This window comes from Hemiscyllium ocellatum, chromosome 11 (assembly GCF_020745735.1).
Source record: "Hemiscyllium ocellatum isolate sHemOce1 chromosome 11, sHemOce1.pat.X.cur, whole genome shotgun sequence".
In the NCBI taxonomy this organism is placed as follows: Eukaryota; Metazoa; Chordata; class Chondrichthyes; order Orectolobiformes; family Hemiscylliidae; genus Hemiscyllium; species Hemiscyllium ocellatum.
This window is the reverse complement of record NC_083411.1, coordinates 69,809,426-69,828,188: the sequence shown is the minus strand read 5'-3', so window position 1 is coordinate 69,828,188 and position 18,763 is coordinate 69,809,426. Positions and strand designations below refer to the sequence as shown.

The 18,763-nt window shown below is 42.4% G+C and overlaps 1 protein-coding gene across 1 annotated transcript in view; it reads left to right on the top strand.

Moving 5' to 3' along the window:
- LOC132820057 (sodium/hydrogen exchanger 2-like) overlaps positions 1 to 18,763 on the top strand; it is a 160,899-nt gene that overhangs the window by 42,091 nt on the left and 100,045 nt on the right. Inside the window, exon 3 of the mRNA XM_060831976.1 lies at positions 15,309 to 15,559. Coding sequence (XP_060687959.1) covers positions 15,309 to 15,559 — 251 coding nt within the window. The remainder of the gene's footprint in view (positions 1 to 15,308; positions 15,560 to 18,763) is intronic.

Genomic DNA, 18,763 nt, shown 5'->3' with positions numbered 1-18,763 from the left:
AATACTCTTTAGTTGCACTCATATATATACAGGTTATTGAATATAGCTCTCTGGTGTAGAGTTTTACTCCTATGCCATTACATGCTTCACTCTAAGACCTGATGTTCTGTTCTTTCATTGTCTGAGTTACATCAGTTACATCACCATTATCATCATTGCTTGGATTTTTCATTACATCTCCCTCAAGTTTCCATTTAAATGATTTACATAATCCTATCAATTTGTTTTCAATTGTTATTATTATCACCATCTCCAGCTCTACCCCCACCCCAATCCCCATCCTCTCAAAAAGTCTAAATCTGTCAACTTAAGATGCTTTGGAACTCTGACAGGTCATCCTGAAGTGATTCACTTGATTTCCACACGATGGTCATTATCAGCCATTCCTGAAAGTATGATACCATTCAGTCTGGTTTTCAATGTCATGGACCTGTCTCTGTCCTGCATTCTGTGCTAACTGCATCTAGTCTCGCTTCTTGACTGCAGGGAGATGGTGTTTCTGCTGTTTCTGAAATGTCCGGTCAGGTATTCTGACAATGTTTGATTAACCTGATGAATCTGTTCCTCTGTTCCTTTTGCTTGTTTGCCCTTTATCTGGGCATTCTGACCTAATCTCAAAGACAACAATGTGTATCAAACTATACTGTATCCATTTTTTTGTTCTGAGCTGTTTTTCTACTGCCTTGACATTCTCATGGTTCTAGGGCATTACGTTCAGCCCAGGATTACACTTCAACAGTGGTGCTTCTGATATTAATCTTCCATGTAGTTCTGCCGGCAAATTGTCTAATAGTGTTGATCTGCGTCTGAGTAATGTTAATTCCAAGTTTCCATTCTTGGACATGAGAGAATTTACAGTTTTGACTGTCCTCTCTGCTCCACATTTAAGTGAAGATAAAGTGCAAAATTTATCAGCTGGTTGATACTTGCTGCTGTAATGAATTTCCGGAATTCTCCTTTCAAGCACTGAGAACAATCTAATGTATGTGTCCTTTGAGAATTGACACTTTCCATTTAATGCAAAGCCTGCACCTGGGTGATGCCCTGAAAATTTCCCTGATTCTGTAGTAATGCTCCTTTTTGGTCTGCCCATTTCCCAGGATATTGTCCATGAAACAAAATGCACCCTTCAAGAATGTTTGACATCACTCTCTGAATGATTTCTGTGTGAACAAAATTTCAAAGGTAGACGATTGAAAATGATGAATGTGACCATCAGTCTTAATTGTCAAGGGGTTTCTGCTATGACTTGCCGATTGTGTCAGATTTAGTACAAAAATTGTTTTGGTTAATTTGGCCAAATGAACGTTCACTGATCAGTGAGATCCAGAGACGATATTTGTACTCCATTAAGTATGGAAAATGTTACTGAGACTAAGCTCCATTTTACTGCTCCTGTCACTACAGGGTACAAACTCATTTTTTGTTATGCCATTCAAATGAACCTTCTTATTGTCGGGTACTTTTCTTGGAGTATACAGGTAGAGGGTAACGTGGCGAAATATTTTAACTTTCCCCAACTTCTGAATAAACTTAGCAAAATTTGCTTCAGTTTTCTTCTTGCAGCATAGTCCGTAAGTGATCCAACTGGATGCATACATTTTTACTTAGTAGTAATGTCTTCTGGATCTTTAATATGTCGAGAGTCTCACTGATCCCTCAACCTATATAACTGAATGCAGTGGTAAAGTCACTATGTAGCTGAAGGTCTATGCCTCCTGGCCATGCAGTTTGAAGCTTGAGAGTTCACTGATTTTAACTATGGCAGTTGTCAGCCTTCACAGGAGGCTCCCAAGCACTGAAGATGTCACCTAGAAAGGGGACGAAACGTTTGCAACAAAAACTCCCAGCTCGGCAAACAGAACCACAACAACGAGCACCCGAGCTACAAATCTTCTCACAAACTTTGAGTATTAAGTGAGCTGCCACTATATTGAGTTTAAATTCATGATTGAACTCTTTGCCTTGTCCAGAACCTTTCATTTAAATTCACTTAGAAATATTGACTTTGTTAATCTTCATCTTTGATTTCTTCGATCTTCCTTTTCTCCAATGATGTCCCTTTAGCATGAATATTCCCTCCCTGCTTCTGTGGTAATGTTGGAGCCGCTGATCTACAGAATTTCTTCAAGTTTCCTACTTTCCCACATTGGCAGCGCTCAGCCCCCCCCCCCCCCGTTGGGCACTCGCTGTGCTTTAAAGGACACCTGAAACAGCATAACATGGTCAATAGTGTTGTTTCCTACTCTCTATCTGTTTTTGGCAAGTCAGTGACAATGACCTCTTGAGGCCTGTGCATCTTACAAAATTGGAAGAATTTGCAGTGTCTCCTCAGGGAATTGATTGATTCTAGGTCCCTATCACAGCTTAAATAGCATCCTCTTCTGATCCACTCCACTGAGGTGTCCATCAGAGAAAAGTTCAACTTCCTTCCATTCTGGAGATGTGAGGTGACAAAATAATTCAACATGGGACCCGTACATCCTGCTGCAGGAGGTGTAGGTGGTATTTGAAGAAGCAGGTGGGTGAGGATGGGTTTTCATTCACTGTTTCCACCTGACTCCATGATCGGCCTTTTGGAGTCGCCCAAAGTGGTTGGCACTAAATTGGCTGCTTCTCCTGCAGTTAGCTGGTCTTGGGCTAGAGGTTGCCATGAGCAGTGGACATTCTGCATTGTATTTTAGGAAGGATTTAATAACTCCTTGAAGCATTTCCTCTGCTGTCCTGGTAACCCCTCACTGTGCTGGAGCTTGGGATACTGACTGACTTGCTGTGCTTTTCCAGCAACACACACTCAACTCTGATCTCGAGCATCTGCAGACCTCACTTTCTCCTGGAGCTTGGGATAGACAATTTGTTCGATCAGGAGGTCTTTGTATCTGACATGGATAATGTGGCCTACCCGACACACCTTATTAACTGTAACGAGTGCTTTGGTGCTGGAGATGTTGGCTTGAGAGGGAATACTGAATTTGGAACACCTGTTCTGCCAATTGATTTGAAGGATTTTTGCAGAGGCATCCTGCCTGATATTTCCTGAGGAACTTGAGCTTTGGTGTGGATTGTCCATGTTTCCATTACATGCAGGAGGGCTGCTACCTTGTAGACCAAGAGTTTGGCGGCATGCTTGAGGTTCTTGTCATCGAATTGGCTGTTCCTCAAAGGCTGTGCAGGCACAGTTACAGCAGGTATGTTGAGTTTACTTGTCAGTGTTTGTCCTCTCTGAGTGGAGCCCTTGCGGGGTATGGGAACTGATCCACATTAGGCTGTAGCTCACTGTGCAATTTGCCAGTTATGTGGGGTGGTGGTGGTGGTGATGATGGTGCTGGGGGGGGGGGGGGGGGGGGGGGGGGGGTGGGGGGGGCGGTTGTAGTGGGGGGAGTGGTGACAGTGTTTTTATTATGGGTGCAAACTGCTTGAGGATCTTTGTTTTCCCAATATTGAACCTCAGTGTTTTTTTTTCCCAAATGCCTCCCTGAATGCATCAACAATACTTCGGAGCTCAGCCTCTGAGATGCCCACATTTAGCACTGTCGATCACTTGGCCCACTGTGTGTCTTCTTTTGTCTGAAAAAAAGAACAATTTTTCATCCTGATACCCACAGCATGAGTTTTCTTCCCAACTAGTCTTTGAAAACTCTGTATCAGCAGCACTCTGCAAAACTGTTCATGATTCAATCAATTCCTCTTGTGGCTGGGACTGTTGGATTCAACTGTCTCATGACGGCATTATGAACTGTCAGACAATGCTATATAGAATTATATTGACCTGGTGCTTTAGTTGTTTTACATGCAGCCCCAGTGCAGTCCCGTATCTCTGGATCTGCTACTCCCAGAACTCCTGTATCAGGCCTTTATAATGAGTCTTCAGCATTTTCAAACTCTGATAACAATTAGAATGTCTTAAATGGAGCTGTCTTTTGATTTATTGGTACACAACGCTGACCAGGGTAATTTTTTTTCTTTGTTCAAAGTCCCCTGAAAAGCTCTGTTTTTTTGTGTGGTCCTTTCGTTTGTATTGCTTTATCTTTGAAGTCTTCTGAGGTTCTGATCTGACCTTTGGAGTCTTGTCTCCTTTAGTTTGTGCCTGACGGATTGTGACCTGACTTCAGTTTGAACATTTGGAGGTGTCCTCACTTGCCGCCATGCTTTACAATGAGACTTGTGTTCTGTAGGTTTGCTGAACCCAGCTTAACATCTCTTGTTTCAGCGGGGATGCAGACACTTTGAGGCTGCTATGACTTAGCAGGCTGCCACTATTTGTGCTCTCTAGCATCTCTAATTTAACCTTATCGTAGAGAGTAAGGCTCTCCCACTCAATTACACAGGGGGTTCCTGATTACAGCTCTTTTGAATATTGCCAACTCCTGCTCCTTAATGTTGCATAAGGGGGTATACTAAGTACTGCCTTATGCACTATTCACTTCGATGGTCCTTGTGGGAAAACCACTTGAAGGAGTTAGACCAATCATTCAGGTCCTCCTCATAACCTCTGTAATAATGTCAATCACACCTGTATGACTTGTATTTAGTTGCTAACATACAATGAACTACATCTTCTTTAAGGGAATAACTCCTTCTGATTAGCTAGGAGGCTCTGCAGATCCATTCCCTAAAAGAGGATGGTGGCTCCTTAGTACAAACTGCCTGAACCAACACAGCAGTCTGTAGTGAGGACTCTGGTCATCCTGCTATAGGAAGAAAGTTATTAAACTGGGAAGGGTCGCAAAAAGATATACAAGGATATTATTGAAACTGTAGTGTTTGAGTTATAAGGAGAGGCTAATTACACAGGGGGTGTCACTGTGACTTAGTGGTTTGCAATACTACCTTATAGTACCAGGGACCTGGGTTTAATTCCAGCCTCAGGTGACTGTCTGTGTTGAGTATGCATGTTCTCCCCATGTCTGCATGGATTTTCTCCAGCTGTTCCAGTTTCCTTCCACAGTCCAAAGATGTGTAGATTAGGTGAATTGGCTATGCTAAATTACCCATTGTAGGCAGAAGTGGGTACTGCAGATGCTGAAGATTAGAATGGTGCTGGAAAAGCACAGCAGGCCAGTCAGCATCCGAGGAGCAGGAAAAAACAATATTTTGGGCAAAAATCCTCATTTCCTTGATTGCCTGAAACATCGATTTTTCCTGCTCCTCGGACTCTGCCTGGTCTGCTGTGCTTTTCCAGCACCACTCTAAATTGCCCACAGTCCAGAGATGTGCAGGTTAGGTGGATTGGCCATGGGGAATGCCGGGTTACAGGGATGAGTGTGCCAGAGTGAGTTGATCCCCAGAGGATTGGTGTGAACTCAATTGGCCAATGCCTGCTTCCACTGTAGAGATTCTATTCTATTAACAAAAAGTTTGGGAATTCCTTTCCCTGGAGCATAGGAAGTTAAGCGGTGACCATGTAGAGGTTTATAAAATCTCAAGGGGCATAGATAAGCAACATAGTCAAGGCCTTTTCCTCAGGGTAGGGGAGTTCAAAATGAGATGGCGTAAGTTTAAGGGGAAAGATTAAAAGGGACCCAAGGGGCAACTTTCTCACACAGAGGGTGGTGCATACATGGAACGAGCTACCAGAGGAAGTGGTAGAGGCGAGTACGATTACAAAATATGGACAAGTATGTGGATATGGGTCAAACACAGGCAAATGGGACTAGTTCAGTTTAGGAAAACTGATTGGCATGGTTGAGTTGGGCTGAAAGGTCTGCTTCAATGCTGGAGGACTCTATGACTCTAACACATTACATGTTTTTGTCTGGTCTGGTGAGTTGCTGGTTTCAGAGTAATATCAGCAATTCTGTTATTTGACAGTAAAGCCAGAATCCACCATTTTGAGTTTGTGCCTTTAGCTTTCTTAGCCCAAGCTCGGTGACTCTTTTCCTGAAGCTTTTCTCCTGAAGGAAGATAGTTCTCAAAAGCTATTTCTTTTATCAAGCCTTTGTTTGCCTGTCTTCATAACGCCTTGCATAACTCAGTGCCAAATGTTGTCTGAATATTGACCTGAGAAGATCCTTGACACATGACGCCATATTAATGTGGTGATGTAAATTGGAAAAACCACTGTTAGATAGAGAAGGCAGAGAGAAGATTTTATGGAGATATGTGAAATCTCAAGGAGTCTGGAGAGATCAGAAAAAGGGTTGCTTTGTGAAAGATTCAAGAACCAGAGAACATTGATTTAAATTAATTCACAAAAGGTACAGAGGTAATAGGAAAAATATTGGTTCGGATCTGGAATGTATTGCCTGAGAAGTGGTGCAGGAACATTCAATTGTGACTTTGATCGGCAATTAACTAATTACCTGAATCGATTTGCAGTGCTGTGAGGAAAAGGAAGGAAAACGGGATGAGCGAATTCGTGCTCCAAGAGCTCGCTTGGACAGTAGCCTGAATGCTCTTCTTCTGTGATTTAACCATACAGTCATTTTGAAGTTCAAGTGCAAGACATTATTGCTGTTAGTGGACACACAGCTATCGATATCAAATTCCGATTTTCATTAAAATGTTTCTCTTTAAAAGAAGAGATCATCTCTTTTAGACCGCGACCTTCCTTTGGAAAAGACTGAAATCTCTGTTAAATGTTTTATACCTATCAAGTTTACTGCTTTCTACAATTGGTAATGGGGGTTTCAGATTCATCCCACAGGAGGTGATAGTTACCGAGACAGAAAAGAGTATTGTTGTGGATGCGCCATTTTGTTTTTGTCATCCCCATTCATGAATTGACGTTGTATGATGCATTATTCTATGCAGGTACCATTATGCTTAGGACTGAGTATTGCACTTAACAGTGAATTCACAAATAGAAACGGTTCCCCTAGATTTTGACTTCTAATTGCTCATCCTTCCTCCATCATCTGTTCATTGTGGTTGCTTGACATGCCATATATCTCAGCTTTCATGATGCTTCTTGTGACTCATATAAATGTTAAAACCTTATATCCTCCTTGTTTATTTCTTCCATGAAGATAACATAAATGTCATCAAAATATTATTAAAATGTACCATTTAATATTAATAACTTATAACTGAAGTGGTGTAAATGTCTTGCTGTCTGAAAAGATTGGAACACATTTTTTACAAAAAATGAATTGTGTTTTAAAATCTGCTGCCTGCATGTGAGGTACCTGTTCTGAAAGAGTTAATGTTGAAGTTGGGTGGCTATTTAGCCAGTCTTCTGTCACAAGACCCTGGTGGGGTCAGATATATTATCTCTGGTTCTTGATATTTATGTCTAACTTGTTAATGTAACATTGTGCTTACTACTATCATGAAGTAAACAACCACTTCATGATAGAACAAATGCCCCTTGTTGGTAAGCTTACCAGTTGTCTTAGATTCACTATGAGAAAGAAGATTGATGGCAGCAGTGTGCCTCAGACACCCCATCTCCCATGTAACACTGTCCATTGGAAAATTGTTGACGCACCATCATTATTTGTAGCATTCTGGAGGACTGACGGGTTTAGTCAAATACACATCGAGCTCAATGTGTTCTCAGTGAGATTACTGAGCAGTACACCCATTGTACCTTGCAATTTCCAATTTATGCCCCCGACCTTGATTTCATATTTGAAAACTTAATATTTTGTTTCTTAAAGGAAATTTACATCATCACTGCTATACATTGACAAAGTTTTAAGATACACCATTCTTATTAAACCTTGCCACATTTTTATGATGTAGTCATTGCATTAATCCCAGCATTTGTGGATGACTCATTCTGATAACAGGTTGTTGACGTGCTGTGATTTTGATGTCAAAATGAAAATAGCTATGCTTCATTTCTTAATGATATAAACTATGAAAGATTGACCATTTTTGTACAATTTTGTAATTATATGAAGAAATGGTATCTAATGCAAGTCACTTTTAAGGGCAGCATTGTATAATTTCAAAGTTTTATTGCTATCACCAATCTAACTAGTGAACTTGACAGGTCACTACTCCACCATTTAATCCAATCCATTTCATTTGAGTGAAATCTGCGGCTCATTTGCCTTCTCCTCATGAATACTAGTCTTTTTACTTCAGCAGTTCGCTTAAAAACATTTCAGAAGATTTAAGCAAACTTGACAGAAGGTTTATCAGTCGTTTACTTTTGAAAACTCACAAATACAACCCGTCATCATCTGAATTGCATCACTGAAGCTGGAAAAGTGAAGGTTTACCTCACAAATGGGAATGAAGGTTTTTCCCTTTCCCTTCAATGAGGGGTTTATGCAAATCACAACCCAATTGTTAGTAGGACAGGTTCCATAGCGAAATCTGCTCTGAGATGGCAAAGGGATGAGTTCCTCTGATCTTAATTGTGAAAGACTTCACGGATGAAAGGTTGTGAAATTAGTGCTAATGTGTTTTGTATTGAATGTAGATTTCTACTGCATATTTGTGTTCTATTGGAACAGAACTGAGGCAGTCCAAATTCATTTTGTGCAGACTGTTATAATCAGTAGACAGGAATTCCATCATTCCAAATTCTAAACACATTCAGAAGATTAATTGTTTCAAAAATAAAAGGCTTTGATTTTTAATGTTGTTATCATAAAGGACAAAAAAATTAAAATTCCATCAGTGGGATATCCAACCTAGAAATAAGGTACAATATTTGTTAACCCAATGTGTTCAACACTGGAAATAGAGGACTGTCGTTAACACATAAAAAAATTTCCAGGCCACAGATGTGGTTTTGGAATTAGTGAGAAATTTAAGAACATATGGTGAGAATGAAAATAAAATCAGATTTCTGATGATTTAAGAGACCAGTTCTGAATCTCACAAATGAGCAGCAACTACCTTATTTCCATCCCTTTACATCTCAGCAGTAGCCAACCAGGCCTCGTGTCTGTGTAGCTCTGCATGCTGCCTTCCTTCCTTGAGAATCCAGGTCGAACATTTAGTGTGGTTACCTGGCCCCATCGCTCTCCATTTGCTTCTCTGAACCTACATCAAGCTTTGCCATTGCGACCATTTTGCTCAATGCTCCATAAATATTGTTCCTGTCCACCCTTACTCCATGTAAATGGGCACTGCAAGCTACCCATCTCACAATATCCTCATGGCTGTTTTCATACATGCTCCCACACCACATGAGCCCTTCAAGGCTTCATTTTGGAGCTCAGAAATATTTATGTCTTGCACGCTTCTGACAAGTCTTTGTCATGCAGAAATATACACACACATCCCTTTCATTTTCATAGGATACATCTCACGTCTCTTTTCTGAGTGAACCCTCACTTTGTGCTTACTTTAAGGCTGTCAGCAATCTCCTGCCTTTTATTGCCTTTTTAATACATTGGCATTTGCAAGAGAGCTTATGGATTCTGAGCATCTCTGCCTTGCATTGGCTTTTAGTGTAGTCGGCTTCGCAGCATTGAACAAAGGAGTGGGCATGTTACAGTATGGCACCTTGCTGTGCCAGTGTCACAGTTAAACATGTGCCAGCAGATCACACAGACAAAACACAACCTGAAGGTTAAATTCTTAATGGAGTTAAGGGAGACTATGATCAGTTTGGGAGCCACTCCACTGTGAGATGAGGACCTCATCTGATGTACAGTGCAGGGATTTGGTCATGGTCAGTCAGTCACTTGGTCCTATTCCTGTCTCGGGATCATTGCCTTGGCTGTCTGTAAATTGAGCCACACTCAGTCCTGCAGATCAAGTCCACCTAGTTTGGTGATGGCAGGTCTATCAAACAGGGAGTGTGGAGGCAGTGTGGGGATACAGTCACGGACTGTGTCAGTTTTGGGAGGGGGGCGTGTGGGCTATTGTTGGTTGTGGGGATTTTGGGCAAAAATGATCACGGCTTTTACCAGGGGCATTCATTGGAGTGTTGAGCATGGTGGCAAACACAAATCTGGGATGGTCTGCATTATGATGTGACACTGATGGGATAATGGCAGTGAAGGGAGCAACTCCAAATGTATGGTTGGAATCTGAAAGGACATGATATTGTCCAGTGTACTGCTGGTGGTGGGGGGTGGGGATAGTGTCATAGAGATGTACAGCACGGAAACAGACTAGATACCCAGCCTAATCTAGTTCCATTTGCCAACACTTAGCCCATAGCCCTGTAAACTCTTCCTATTCATATACCCATACAGATGCTTTTTAAATGTTGTAATTCTACCAGCCTCTGGCAGCTCATTCCTTACACGCACCACCGTCTGCGTGAAAAAGTCGTCCCTTAGGTCTCTTTTAACTCTTTCCCCTCTCACCCTAAACCTATGCTGTCTAGTTCTCGACTCCCCACCCCAGGGAAAATACCTTGTCTATTTACCCTATCCATGCCCCTCATGATTTTTTTAAACCTCTTTTTGAGGCCACCCCTGATGCTCCAGGAAAAACAGCCCCAGCCTGTTCAGCTTTTCCCTATAGCTCATACCCTCCAACCCTGACACCATCCTTGGAAATCTTTTCTGAATCCTTTCAAGTTTCACAGCATGTTGGGTGGCACAGTAATGTACATTGTAATGTAGCAAGTCATGAGCTAATGGTTAAAGTCAATAGGAACACAGGAAGCTTGGAAGCTGATGGAGTTGACAGGGACACTTGTCCAAGTCCTTCTGTCCCTCCATCTATCCTTGTGTCTTCTACAAAATGAGCAACAATACCCTCAGTTCCTTTGTCCAGGTCATTAATGTATAACGTGAATAGTTGTGGTCCCACCACTGACCCCTGTGGAACTCCATTAATCATCAAACAATAAACTGAAAGAACTGCAGATGCTGGAAATCAAACAAAAACAGAAATTGCTGGGAAAGCTCAGCAAGTCTGGCAGCATCTGTGGAGAGAAATCAGAGTTAATGTTTTGGGTCCAATGACCCCTCTTCAGAGGTTCTGAGCCCTATTTTACCATGCAATCGCAAGTGCTCCACAATCTCATTCTAAAATCTTACCAATGACCAAGATCTGGCTAACTGACCCATAATTTCCTATATTCTGCCTCTTTCCCTTCTTAAACAGTGGTCTTACATTAGCCATTTTCACTGGGACCCTCCCCGACTCCAATGATTCCTGAAAGATCACCACCAATGCCTCCATAATCTCCTCAGCTTTTGTTTTATTTCAAAGATATACTTTAATCATAAAAATATCTTTATATAACTCTCAGTCACTAAAGCAGCTTGATAGCAGACAAAGAAACAAACAAACATTAGAGACTCTATTCAACCAACAACCCAAAAGCATTTCTTACCTATCCAAGACAATATATCCTTGAGGCATTGGGAAAATCCAATAACTGTATGGACTCCCATTTAACTTCACAGGACAACTTCAGACAGTGGTCTTTCCCCAATGTGCCTTGGCAGCAGCTGCTTCAAGCTTTAGTGCATCCCTCAGCATGCAGTCCTAGGCCCTGGAATGTGCCAGCCTTCAACACTCAGGGCCAACTCTTTCACCGGGCAGATCAAAGAACATCTTTCACCGAATTGATTGTCCACCAGGCGCAGTTGATGTTCATCTTGGTGTGTGCCCTGGGAAATAGAACATGGAGCACAGACTCTTGCTCGGGACAAACTTCAACAAAAACCACTGCATCTCTCTCCAGACTTCCTTTGCAAAGGCACATTCCAGCAGGAGATGGGTGACAGTCTCAACCTCCCTACAGTCACTTCAAGGGCAGCGTGCGGTGGCGCAGAGAGTCTGGGAATACAGGTAGTACCTATCTCACCACCAGCCTTGTGATGGCTTGGTGCATGTTAGAAAGTCAAAAATGACTTTGTCAGTCTGCTCAGGCAATATCCTGACAGGATCCACCCTCTCTTTTTCCCACAGGGTCTTAAGAACGCTACATGCTGGCCACTTCCTGATGCAATGGCGGTTAAAGATGTTTCTTCTTTGCAAATTTCTCCACAAAGGACAGGTGATATGGAATGGCCCAATTACTTGGAGTGTTTCTTAGCAATGAGGCCAGACCTATTCTTCGTAACACCAGGGACAGATAGACCCTCAGTATGTAGTGACATTTGGTGTCTGAGTACCAAGTTTCTACGTACAGCTTGATGCTTGGGTGACTGCAATGGCACAGGTTCTGGGAATGGGCCAGACCTGCTCCGAAGCAACAGAGAAAGTACCTTCACGCCTGATGACCAGGTGTTTGCCTGCAATAGAGAAGGAGCCGTGCTCCCAAAAGCCCAGTTTCTCCCTCACCTTGGCGATATACTCCTCTCAAATGTTTGCAGCCCCATCTCTCCCCCAGCCCCTCCAAATGACATTCCCAGCACCTTAGATAATCTGCCCTGATGGTGAAGGGGATATAGGATGGGCCTGCCTAGTTCTCAGAAAAACATGGCTTCACTCTTGCCTCAATTTATCTTGGCTCCCGAGGCCAGTTCAAACTGTTTACAGATGCTCATGAGTCTGTGCACTGACAGTGGACTCAAGCAGAAAAAAATAGATGTCAACGATTCATCTGCGGGCCTCTGCTGCCTGAAATAGTTACCCTTCTCAGGCTTGCATTCTTCCTGATGGATTTGGCAAAGGGCTCCATGCAGCATGCAAACAAGGCAGGAGAGAATGGGAAACCCAGCCCGACTCCAGATCTGATCAGGAAACGTTCTGATTCCCACCTGTTGATTGAGTGAGACTGTTCTAACAATGTCAGTGTGAGCAGATGGATCCAATAATATGAATGTCTCAAAGTCCTGGCAGTAGCAAACCCTTCCACCATTCTGGCTGCACGATTTCATGAGCTGGATGCCAAAGAGGCAGGTTACATAATCAAATGAACTGAAAGGTGGATGCTTGAAGGAAAGTCAACGTGGCCAATGGTGAAACACATGCAAGAACTGTATCTGTAACATTGCACAGGGTCTAATCCAGATGTGCAGTGTTACTAAAATTTTCAGACTATGTGATTCTGTTTGCTGCAAATCGAAAACTAAATGTTAATCTGGAAGCCCAGTTTGGAACTGGAAGTGCAATACCTAAAACTAACATTATTCTTGAGGTATAACAAAACACAGGCTTTAGGTATACACTTTTGAAGAAAACTTCTGAGAGACAATAGCAAATAAAACTGGAAGGTGGGGAATGTCTTTATGTAACAATTCCCAGATGAGGTAAGAGCCAGGTCCCTTGAGTTCAGTTTATAGCTTCCCAATGGTCTGTTTATACAATAATAATGGAGATCTTGATTAATCATAGCAATGGCCGAATATCAATTTGTACAAAGCAGATCTAAAATATTTGGGTGTATGTATAAAACCAGCAGAGGCTACATTTAGTATTTTTAACAAATTTCACAAATCATGATAGTTAAAGTTATGTCAGATTGGAAATGATTTGCCAATGTTAACTAGCAGTTGCATCCACATGATCCCCTCTGCTTGTTATTTCAATAGTCATTAGCCTGTTTATATGAAATAATAAATGATCATACAGACAACAATTTACGGTTGCATGGAGTTCTGAGATGACAAAGTGGTTCCTGGGTAAATCAATTTCCCTACAAAAACTCTCTATTTAATTTAAAAAAAGTAAAAACACAAATGCAATGAATCTGTGAATTTAAAAATAGTTAATGCCACTTTACAGTGAGCTGACCTTGGCATGGAAAAATGTTAGCTCTGGAAATCGTCTCTTTCTGCTGAGCAGGTTGTCTTTGGGCGAGTATGTGACAGTCCGCTATGATGGCAGTGCAGTCACATAGCTTTTCCCTGTTTTCATGCTGGTGTGCAAAATCCAAGAGCATTTTTATAGCCTTTAAGGTTTCAAGCAGCTATCTGGTCAACGCTTCAGGGGTTTTTGTCCCTTCAGGCTCCTCAGTGTTGATGAATGAACTGAATAAATGATTGCTTGCTCTGTCAGTTCCATTGTGCGGCATTACAGTGTTGGCCACCTGAGTGTAAAGGATTGTCCCTGCTGGTATTTCCATGTTGTCCTCTCACAGATCAACAAATTGAGCCCAATCAGTCATCAGACTGATTTACATCATCCTGTTCCCCCTCGTTCTCAGCATTTTATACAGTTGTAGCCTGTTAGACTCCAATGTAACAAAAGCAGTTGGTGTTTGTGGTTTCCATCATTGTCTTCCTCATGTCCTCTTCATCATGGACAAGACCTGAAGAACAGTTGAGTCATACTCCTCCAGTTTATCAAGGTCCTCAATAACAGGAGAGATCAATTGCTACATGTAGTTGTTTTATGCTTCCTAATCAACCCCTACATCTATTGGCTGGAGCTTGAGAGGCAGGAAGGTCAGCATGATGCTGTCAAGGGTGCATGGGTCCAGTTATCTTGGAGAGGAAGTTGTTGGACTGTTCTAAGATGTTCATCGCATGCTGCTCTTCTGTGATGTTTGCATTTTGCTTCACACCACAGTTGGAAAGTGTGGCACTGGAAAACCCACAGCAGGTCAGGCAGCATCCAAGGAGCAGGAGAATCAACGTTTTAGGCAGAAGCCCTTCATCAGGTGGGCCCTACTTCCCCAGCAGGAAAAGCTGACAACTTTCAGGTGGCCACATTCCTGATGAAGGGCTTATGTCCAAAACATCGACTCTTCTGCTTCTTGGATGCTGCCTGACCTGCTGTGCTTTTCCAGCACCACACTTTTTGCCTCTAATCTCCAGCATTTGCGGTCCTCACTTGTTCTCCTTCACACTACAGTTGTTCACTTGCTGTATGGACTTCACTTTACCTCGAATCAACAGCACATTTAACTTGCTCACAGGTTGAAATGCATTTGAAGGGTCCTATCACAGACGTCGCTGGCGAATAATGTCTTGCTGTGACTGAGACTGGCTTAACTCCATTCTCATTGGTTTGCATCATTATATCACAGGTGTTCATGAGCTTGGTCAATCCAGATTGACTTTTCCGGTACTTTAGGTTATCACAGGCATTTTTCTACTGGATTTCCTATTTCACCAGCAGGAAAGGCTGAAACTTTGTCACAGCTGGAGTTTTGCGTTATCAGAATTTGATCTGTTGTGATCACTGTATGTTCAAGGGGCTGTTCATTGATCCAGGAGTCCCATGGCTGGATACATTCAGCTCAGATTCAGCAATAGAGATCTGAAAGCTCACCTCTGTCCAACATGTGCTCCCTATGACCGGAGCACCCCACTGAGAATGTGTTGGCGAGTTTACCATTGAGTGTTGATTAGTCAATATTGTTAACATTAATTCACAGCTTCCACTATGTTAAAGAAATGGTTTGAGTTGGTAATCTTTTTATCACAGTTAACTCTTTCTTAAAACAAAACACTCAAATTGGCTTCAAAAGGCATATTGTTAGATCTTGGATGGTCAGGGGGAAAAAAAATCCTTTCATGATTTCCTTTTTGTTTCTCTTCTTGCAGGTCTTGTACAAGCTGTTTAAGACTTTCTGCACCATGTCCTCAGTTGGAGTGTCAGATATTTTGGTGGGAATTTTTAAGTTCTTTCTGGTTGGATTCGGTGGTTTACTCGTGGGCATTACCTATGGAATCATTGCAGCCCTCACGACTCGCTTCACAGAGAATATCCGTGTGATCGAACCTCTCTTTGTATTCCTGTACAGCTATTTGTCGTATCTGACTGCCGAAATGTTCCAGTTCTCTGGCATTGTGGCGTAAGTATTATACGTCTTCGATGCTTTAATTTGAGGGGTTAACAAGGTAGGTCCAAAGGAGTTTTTGAAGGATGAGATGATGGTCAAGATAAGCGGAAGTCAGGGAAATGAACAGACTTCCGACAGTCAGACACGTGACCATGGGACGAATTGGAAGATCGTCCAGTTGTGTGATTTCAAACTATTCAAGTGAAGCTTAACTCTACCTACACTCCAAATTTAAACAATGGCTTTTAACATTCTTCATTGTCATACTGCAATTAGTCAATGTTAATCTGATGAGGTTGCTTATACATATAAAAGATTGATATTAACTCTCCCAGTGCATGTAGATATGTCCGGGTTAAGTTGATGCTTAGAAACTGAATCCTACCAACCTAATGCTGTCAACTAGTTACAATCCTACAATCTCTCTCTCAGTCTTTCTCATGCGGTCTCACTTAGCCAGTCTGACACTCACTCCCCTGGCTGCTCACTCACTCATTCACCCCTCCGCTCACTTACTCACCCTACCACTGTCACACTCACCCTACTACTCTCTCATCTTGAGACCTTTAAAAGCTTACCTGAGGACATACACTAATGCTGTAAAAAGAGTCTCCACTGCATGTCTTCACCCAATCTTCCTGCACTCGTTGATTCTCATCTTCAAAGACTGCACAGATCCATTGCTCCTTCAGTTAATATCAGAAGTCTCAGTGGGAAGAATGTAATAAAGGACAGGAAGCAGCCATTTTGACAGGAAGCAGTCATGTGCCTAAGCATGGTTGCTGAACAGAAGGTTTAAACCAAATATCTTTCAATACTTTGCTGGCCTATACACTAGAGCACCTCTGTGTTAACACGTTGTAACATATCCATGTAGGTAATAAACAATGCAAATCTTATCTTTGCTTTTATGGATATGTATTATTCACAAGCTGCTCAGAACTAATAAGGTTATAGATTATTGGCAAAACTCTTTGTGAAAAATATTGGTGGTGCCCAGGATGTCGTCTTAAGCTGAAATGTTGGTTTAGTGCAGTGAATAAAAATAAGTATGCAATGGTAAAGCAATTGATGTACATTGACAACAGGTACCCATTTAAGTGGCTGACTGATAATTAAATTACTTGCTAGAGTCAATTTCAAATAACATTGTCACCTGACCATGACCGTCTGAACAGAACTAAAAGATGTTCCTGTGAGGATTTAGCATGCATCTTAAGGCTGTCATTGACTTGTTGACAATGATTGACTGTGGTGCATTTGGAAAGGGCTGTCTCCCATAGACATGAGCGTCTTCACAGCTATAAGCTTCACAGGTAAGTGTGATGGTAATGGTGGAGTGGTGGGGGATGCAACAGGAATGCTGGGATCCAAAAAAAGCATGGCTGATTCCTGCTTCAAAGTGCTTCTACTGAGAACTCAGTGACTGCTGAGCCCACCCCAGTGACCTGGAGGAGAGCAGCCTCTGGTCCTCTGAGATGCTCTGTGACTCCCCTTTCTGAGCAAGACATTCCCATGACAGCTGCTGGAGCAGTCACCTCCTGCAAGCTACCTTGACATCAGCCGTTAGATCTCCTGTGAGGCCAGCTTCTACTAACCACTGCTGTAAATGACCAGCCAAGCCAGGCTGGAGAGAATCCATTTCAGGTTCTGTGCTGAGCCATGGACCAAATGTGTGGGTGGATTCCTCGACTCTTCGACTCCCCAAGAAGTTTTCAGCTGGCCTTGTATTGCACCAAGTATAATGTGCCCATCTGCCTTCCTCTGATGTTTCATCTGCAATGCCCTCATCTGCCTACAGTGGCACTAACATGCAACCAGTCCCTCCCGGCCACCTATGTCCCTTCCACCTGGTGTAGCATCTGCCTGTGACTGCCCAGTATATCCCACTTATAAGGAGACATCTTGATTCTGACTCTTAATCCCTTGAGGAACTGGAGCCATGGGCTGGTGCCAGTGCTCCCCATTGTCAATTTTCAGGTGAACTCTTGCCACAAATACCACATCAGCTGCTTCTCTGGTCTCCTTCACCGATGCAGGGCATCCCATTTCCTATGGGTAGAAGGCGTCACTTATCTGGATTACCCGCTGCAGGACTTTCAATGCCATGTTGGGAAATCTTTAAGCACTCTCTCACAGTTCACAAGCCATCCCTCGATCTTGGCATTACTCCAAGCCACACCTTCTGTGATCTACATACACCATTCCAGGAAAACAGCATCCAGTCAGTGGTTGACATCTGAAGCTGCAGTGTCCTGTTGGTTCCAATATCTGCAGGTGCTTTGGATCATAATCAACACAACTCAGTTGGAAATTGCATATTAATACACATTTCTGAACACACATTCTTCATTAGTACCATTAATAAGAGTCTTTTTTCCCCCTTTGGCCAATGCAACCCATGCTATTTTTTATGAATGTACTGTTTTAATATCTATTTTATTCCTGGTATTTATGTGTTCTATTACATACATAATTACAATCATAGAGATGTGCAGGAGACACAGATCCTGTGGTCCAACTTTTCCATGCCGACCAGACATCCTATCCTAATCTACTCCCATTATCAGCACTTGGCCCATATCCCTCTAAACCCTTCCTATTTATGTACCCATCCAGATGCCTTTTAAAAGTTGTAATTATACCAACCTTCACCACCTTCTCTGGCAGCTCATTCCATACACGCACCAACCTCTGCGTGAAGATATTGTCCCTTCGGTCCCTTTTATATCTTTCCTCTCTCACCTTAAACTTTTGCGCTCTAATTCTGGACTTCCCTACCCTGAGAAAAAGACCTTGGCCTATAACCCTATCTATGCTCCTCATGATTTTATAAACCTCTACAAGGTCACCCCTCAACCTCCAATGCTCTGGGAAAATAGCCCCAGCCTATTCAGCCTCTCCCTATAGTTCAAACCCTCCAACCCTAGCAACATCCTTGCAGATCTTTTCTGAATCCTTTCAAGTTTCACAACATCTTTCCTATAGCAGTGAGACAGAATTGAACGCAGTATTCCAAAGCTGGCCTAACCAATGTCTTGTATAGCTGAAACATAACATCCCAACTCCTATATTCAATGCACATGAGGGAAAGTAGTTTGGAGCACTTAAAGACATTTTGTGTATTTAAATGATCTAGATCTGACTCAAGCTGATGCTGAGAGCAAAGTGTTGATAACTGATCTGCTTCCCAGCAGACATTCTTGATCTCAAATG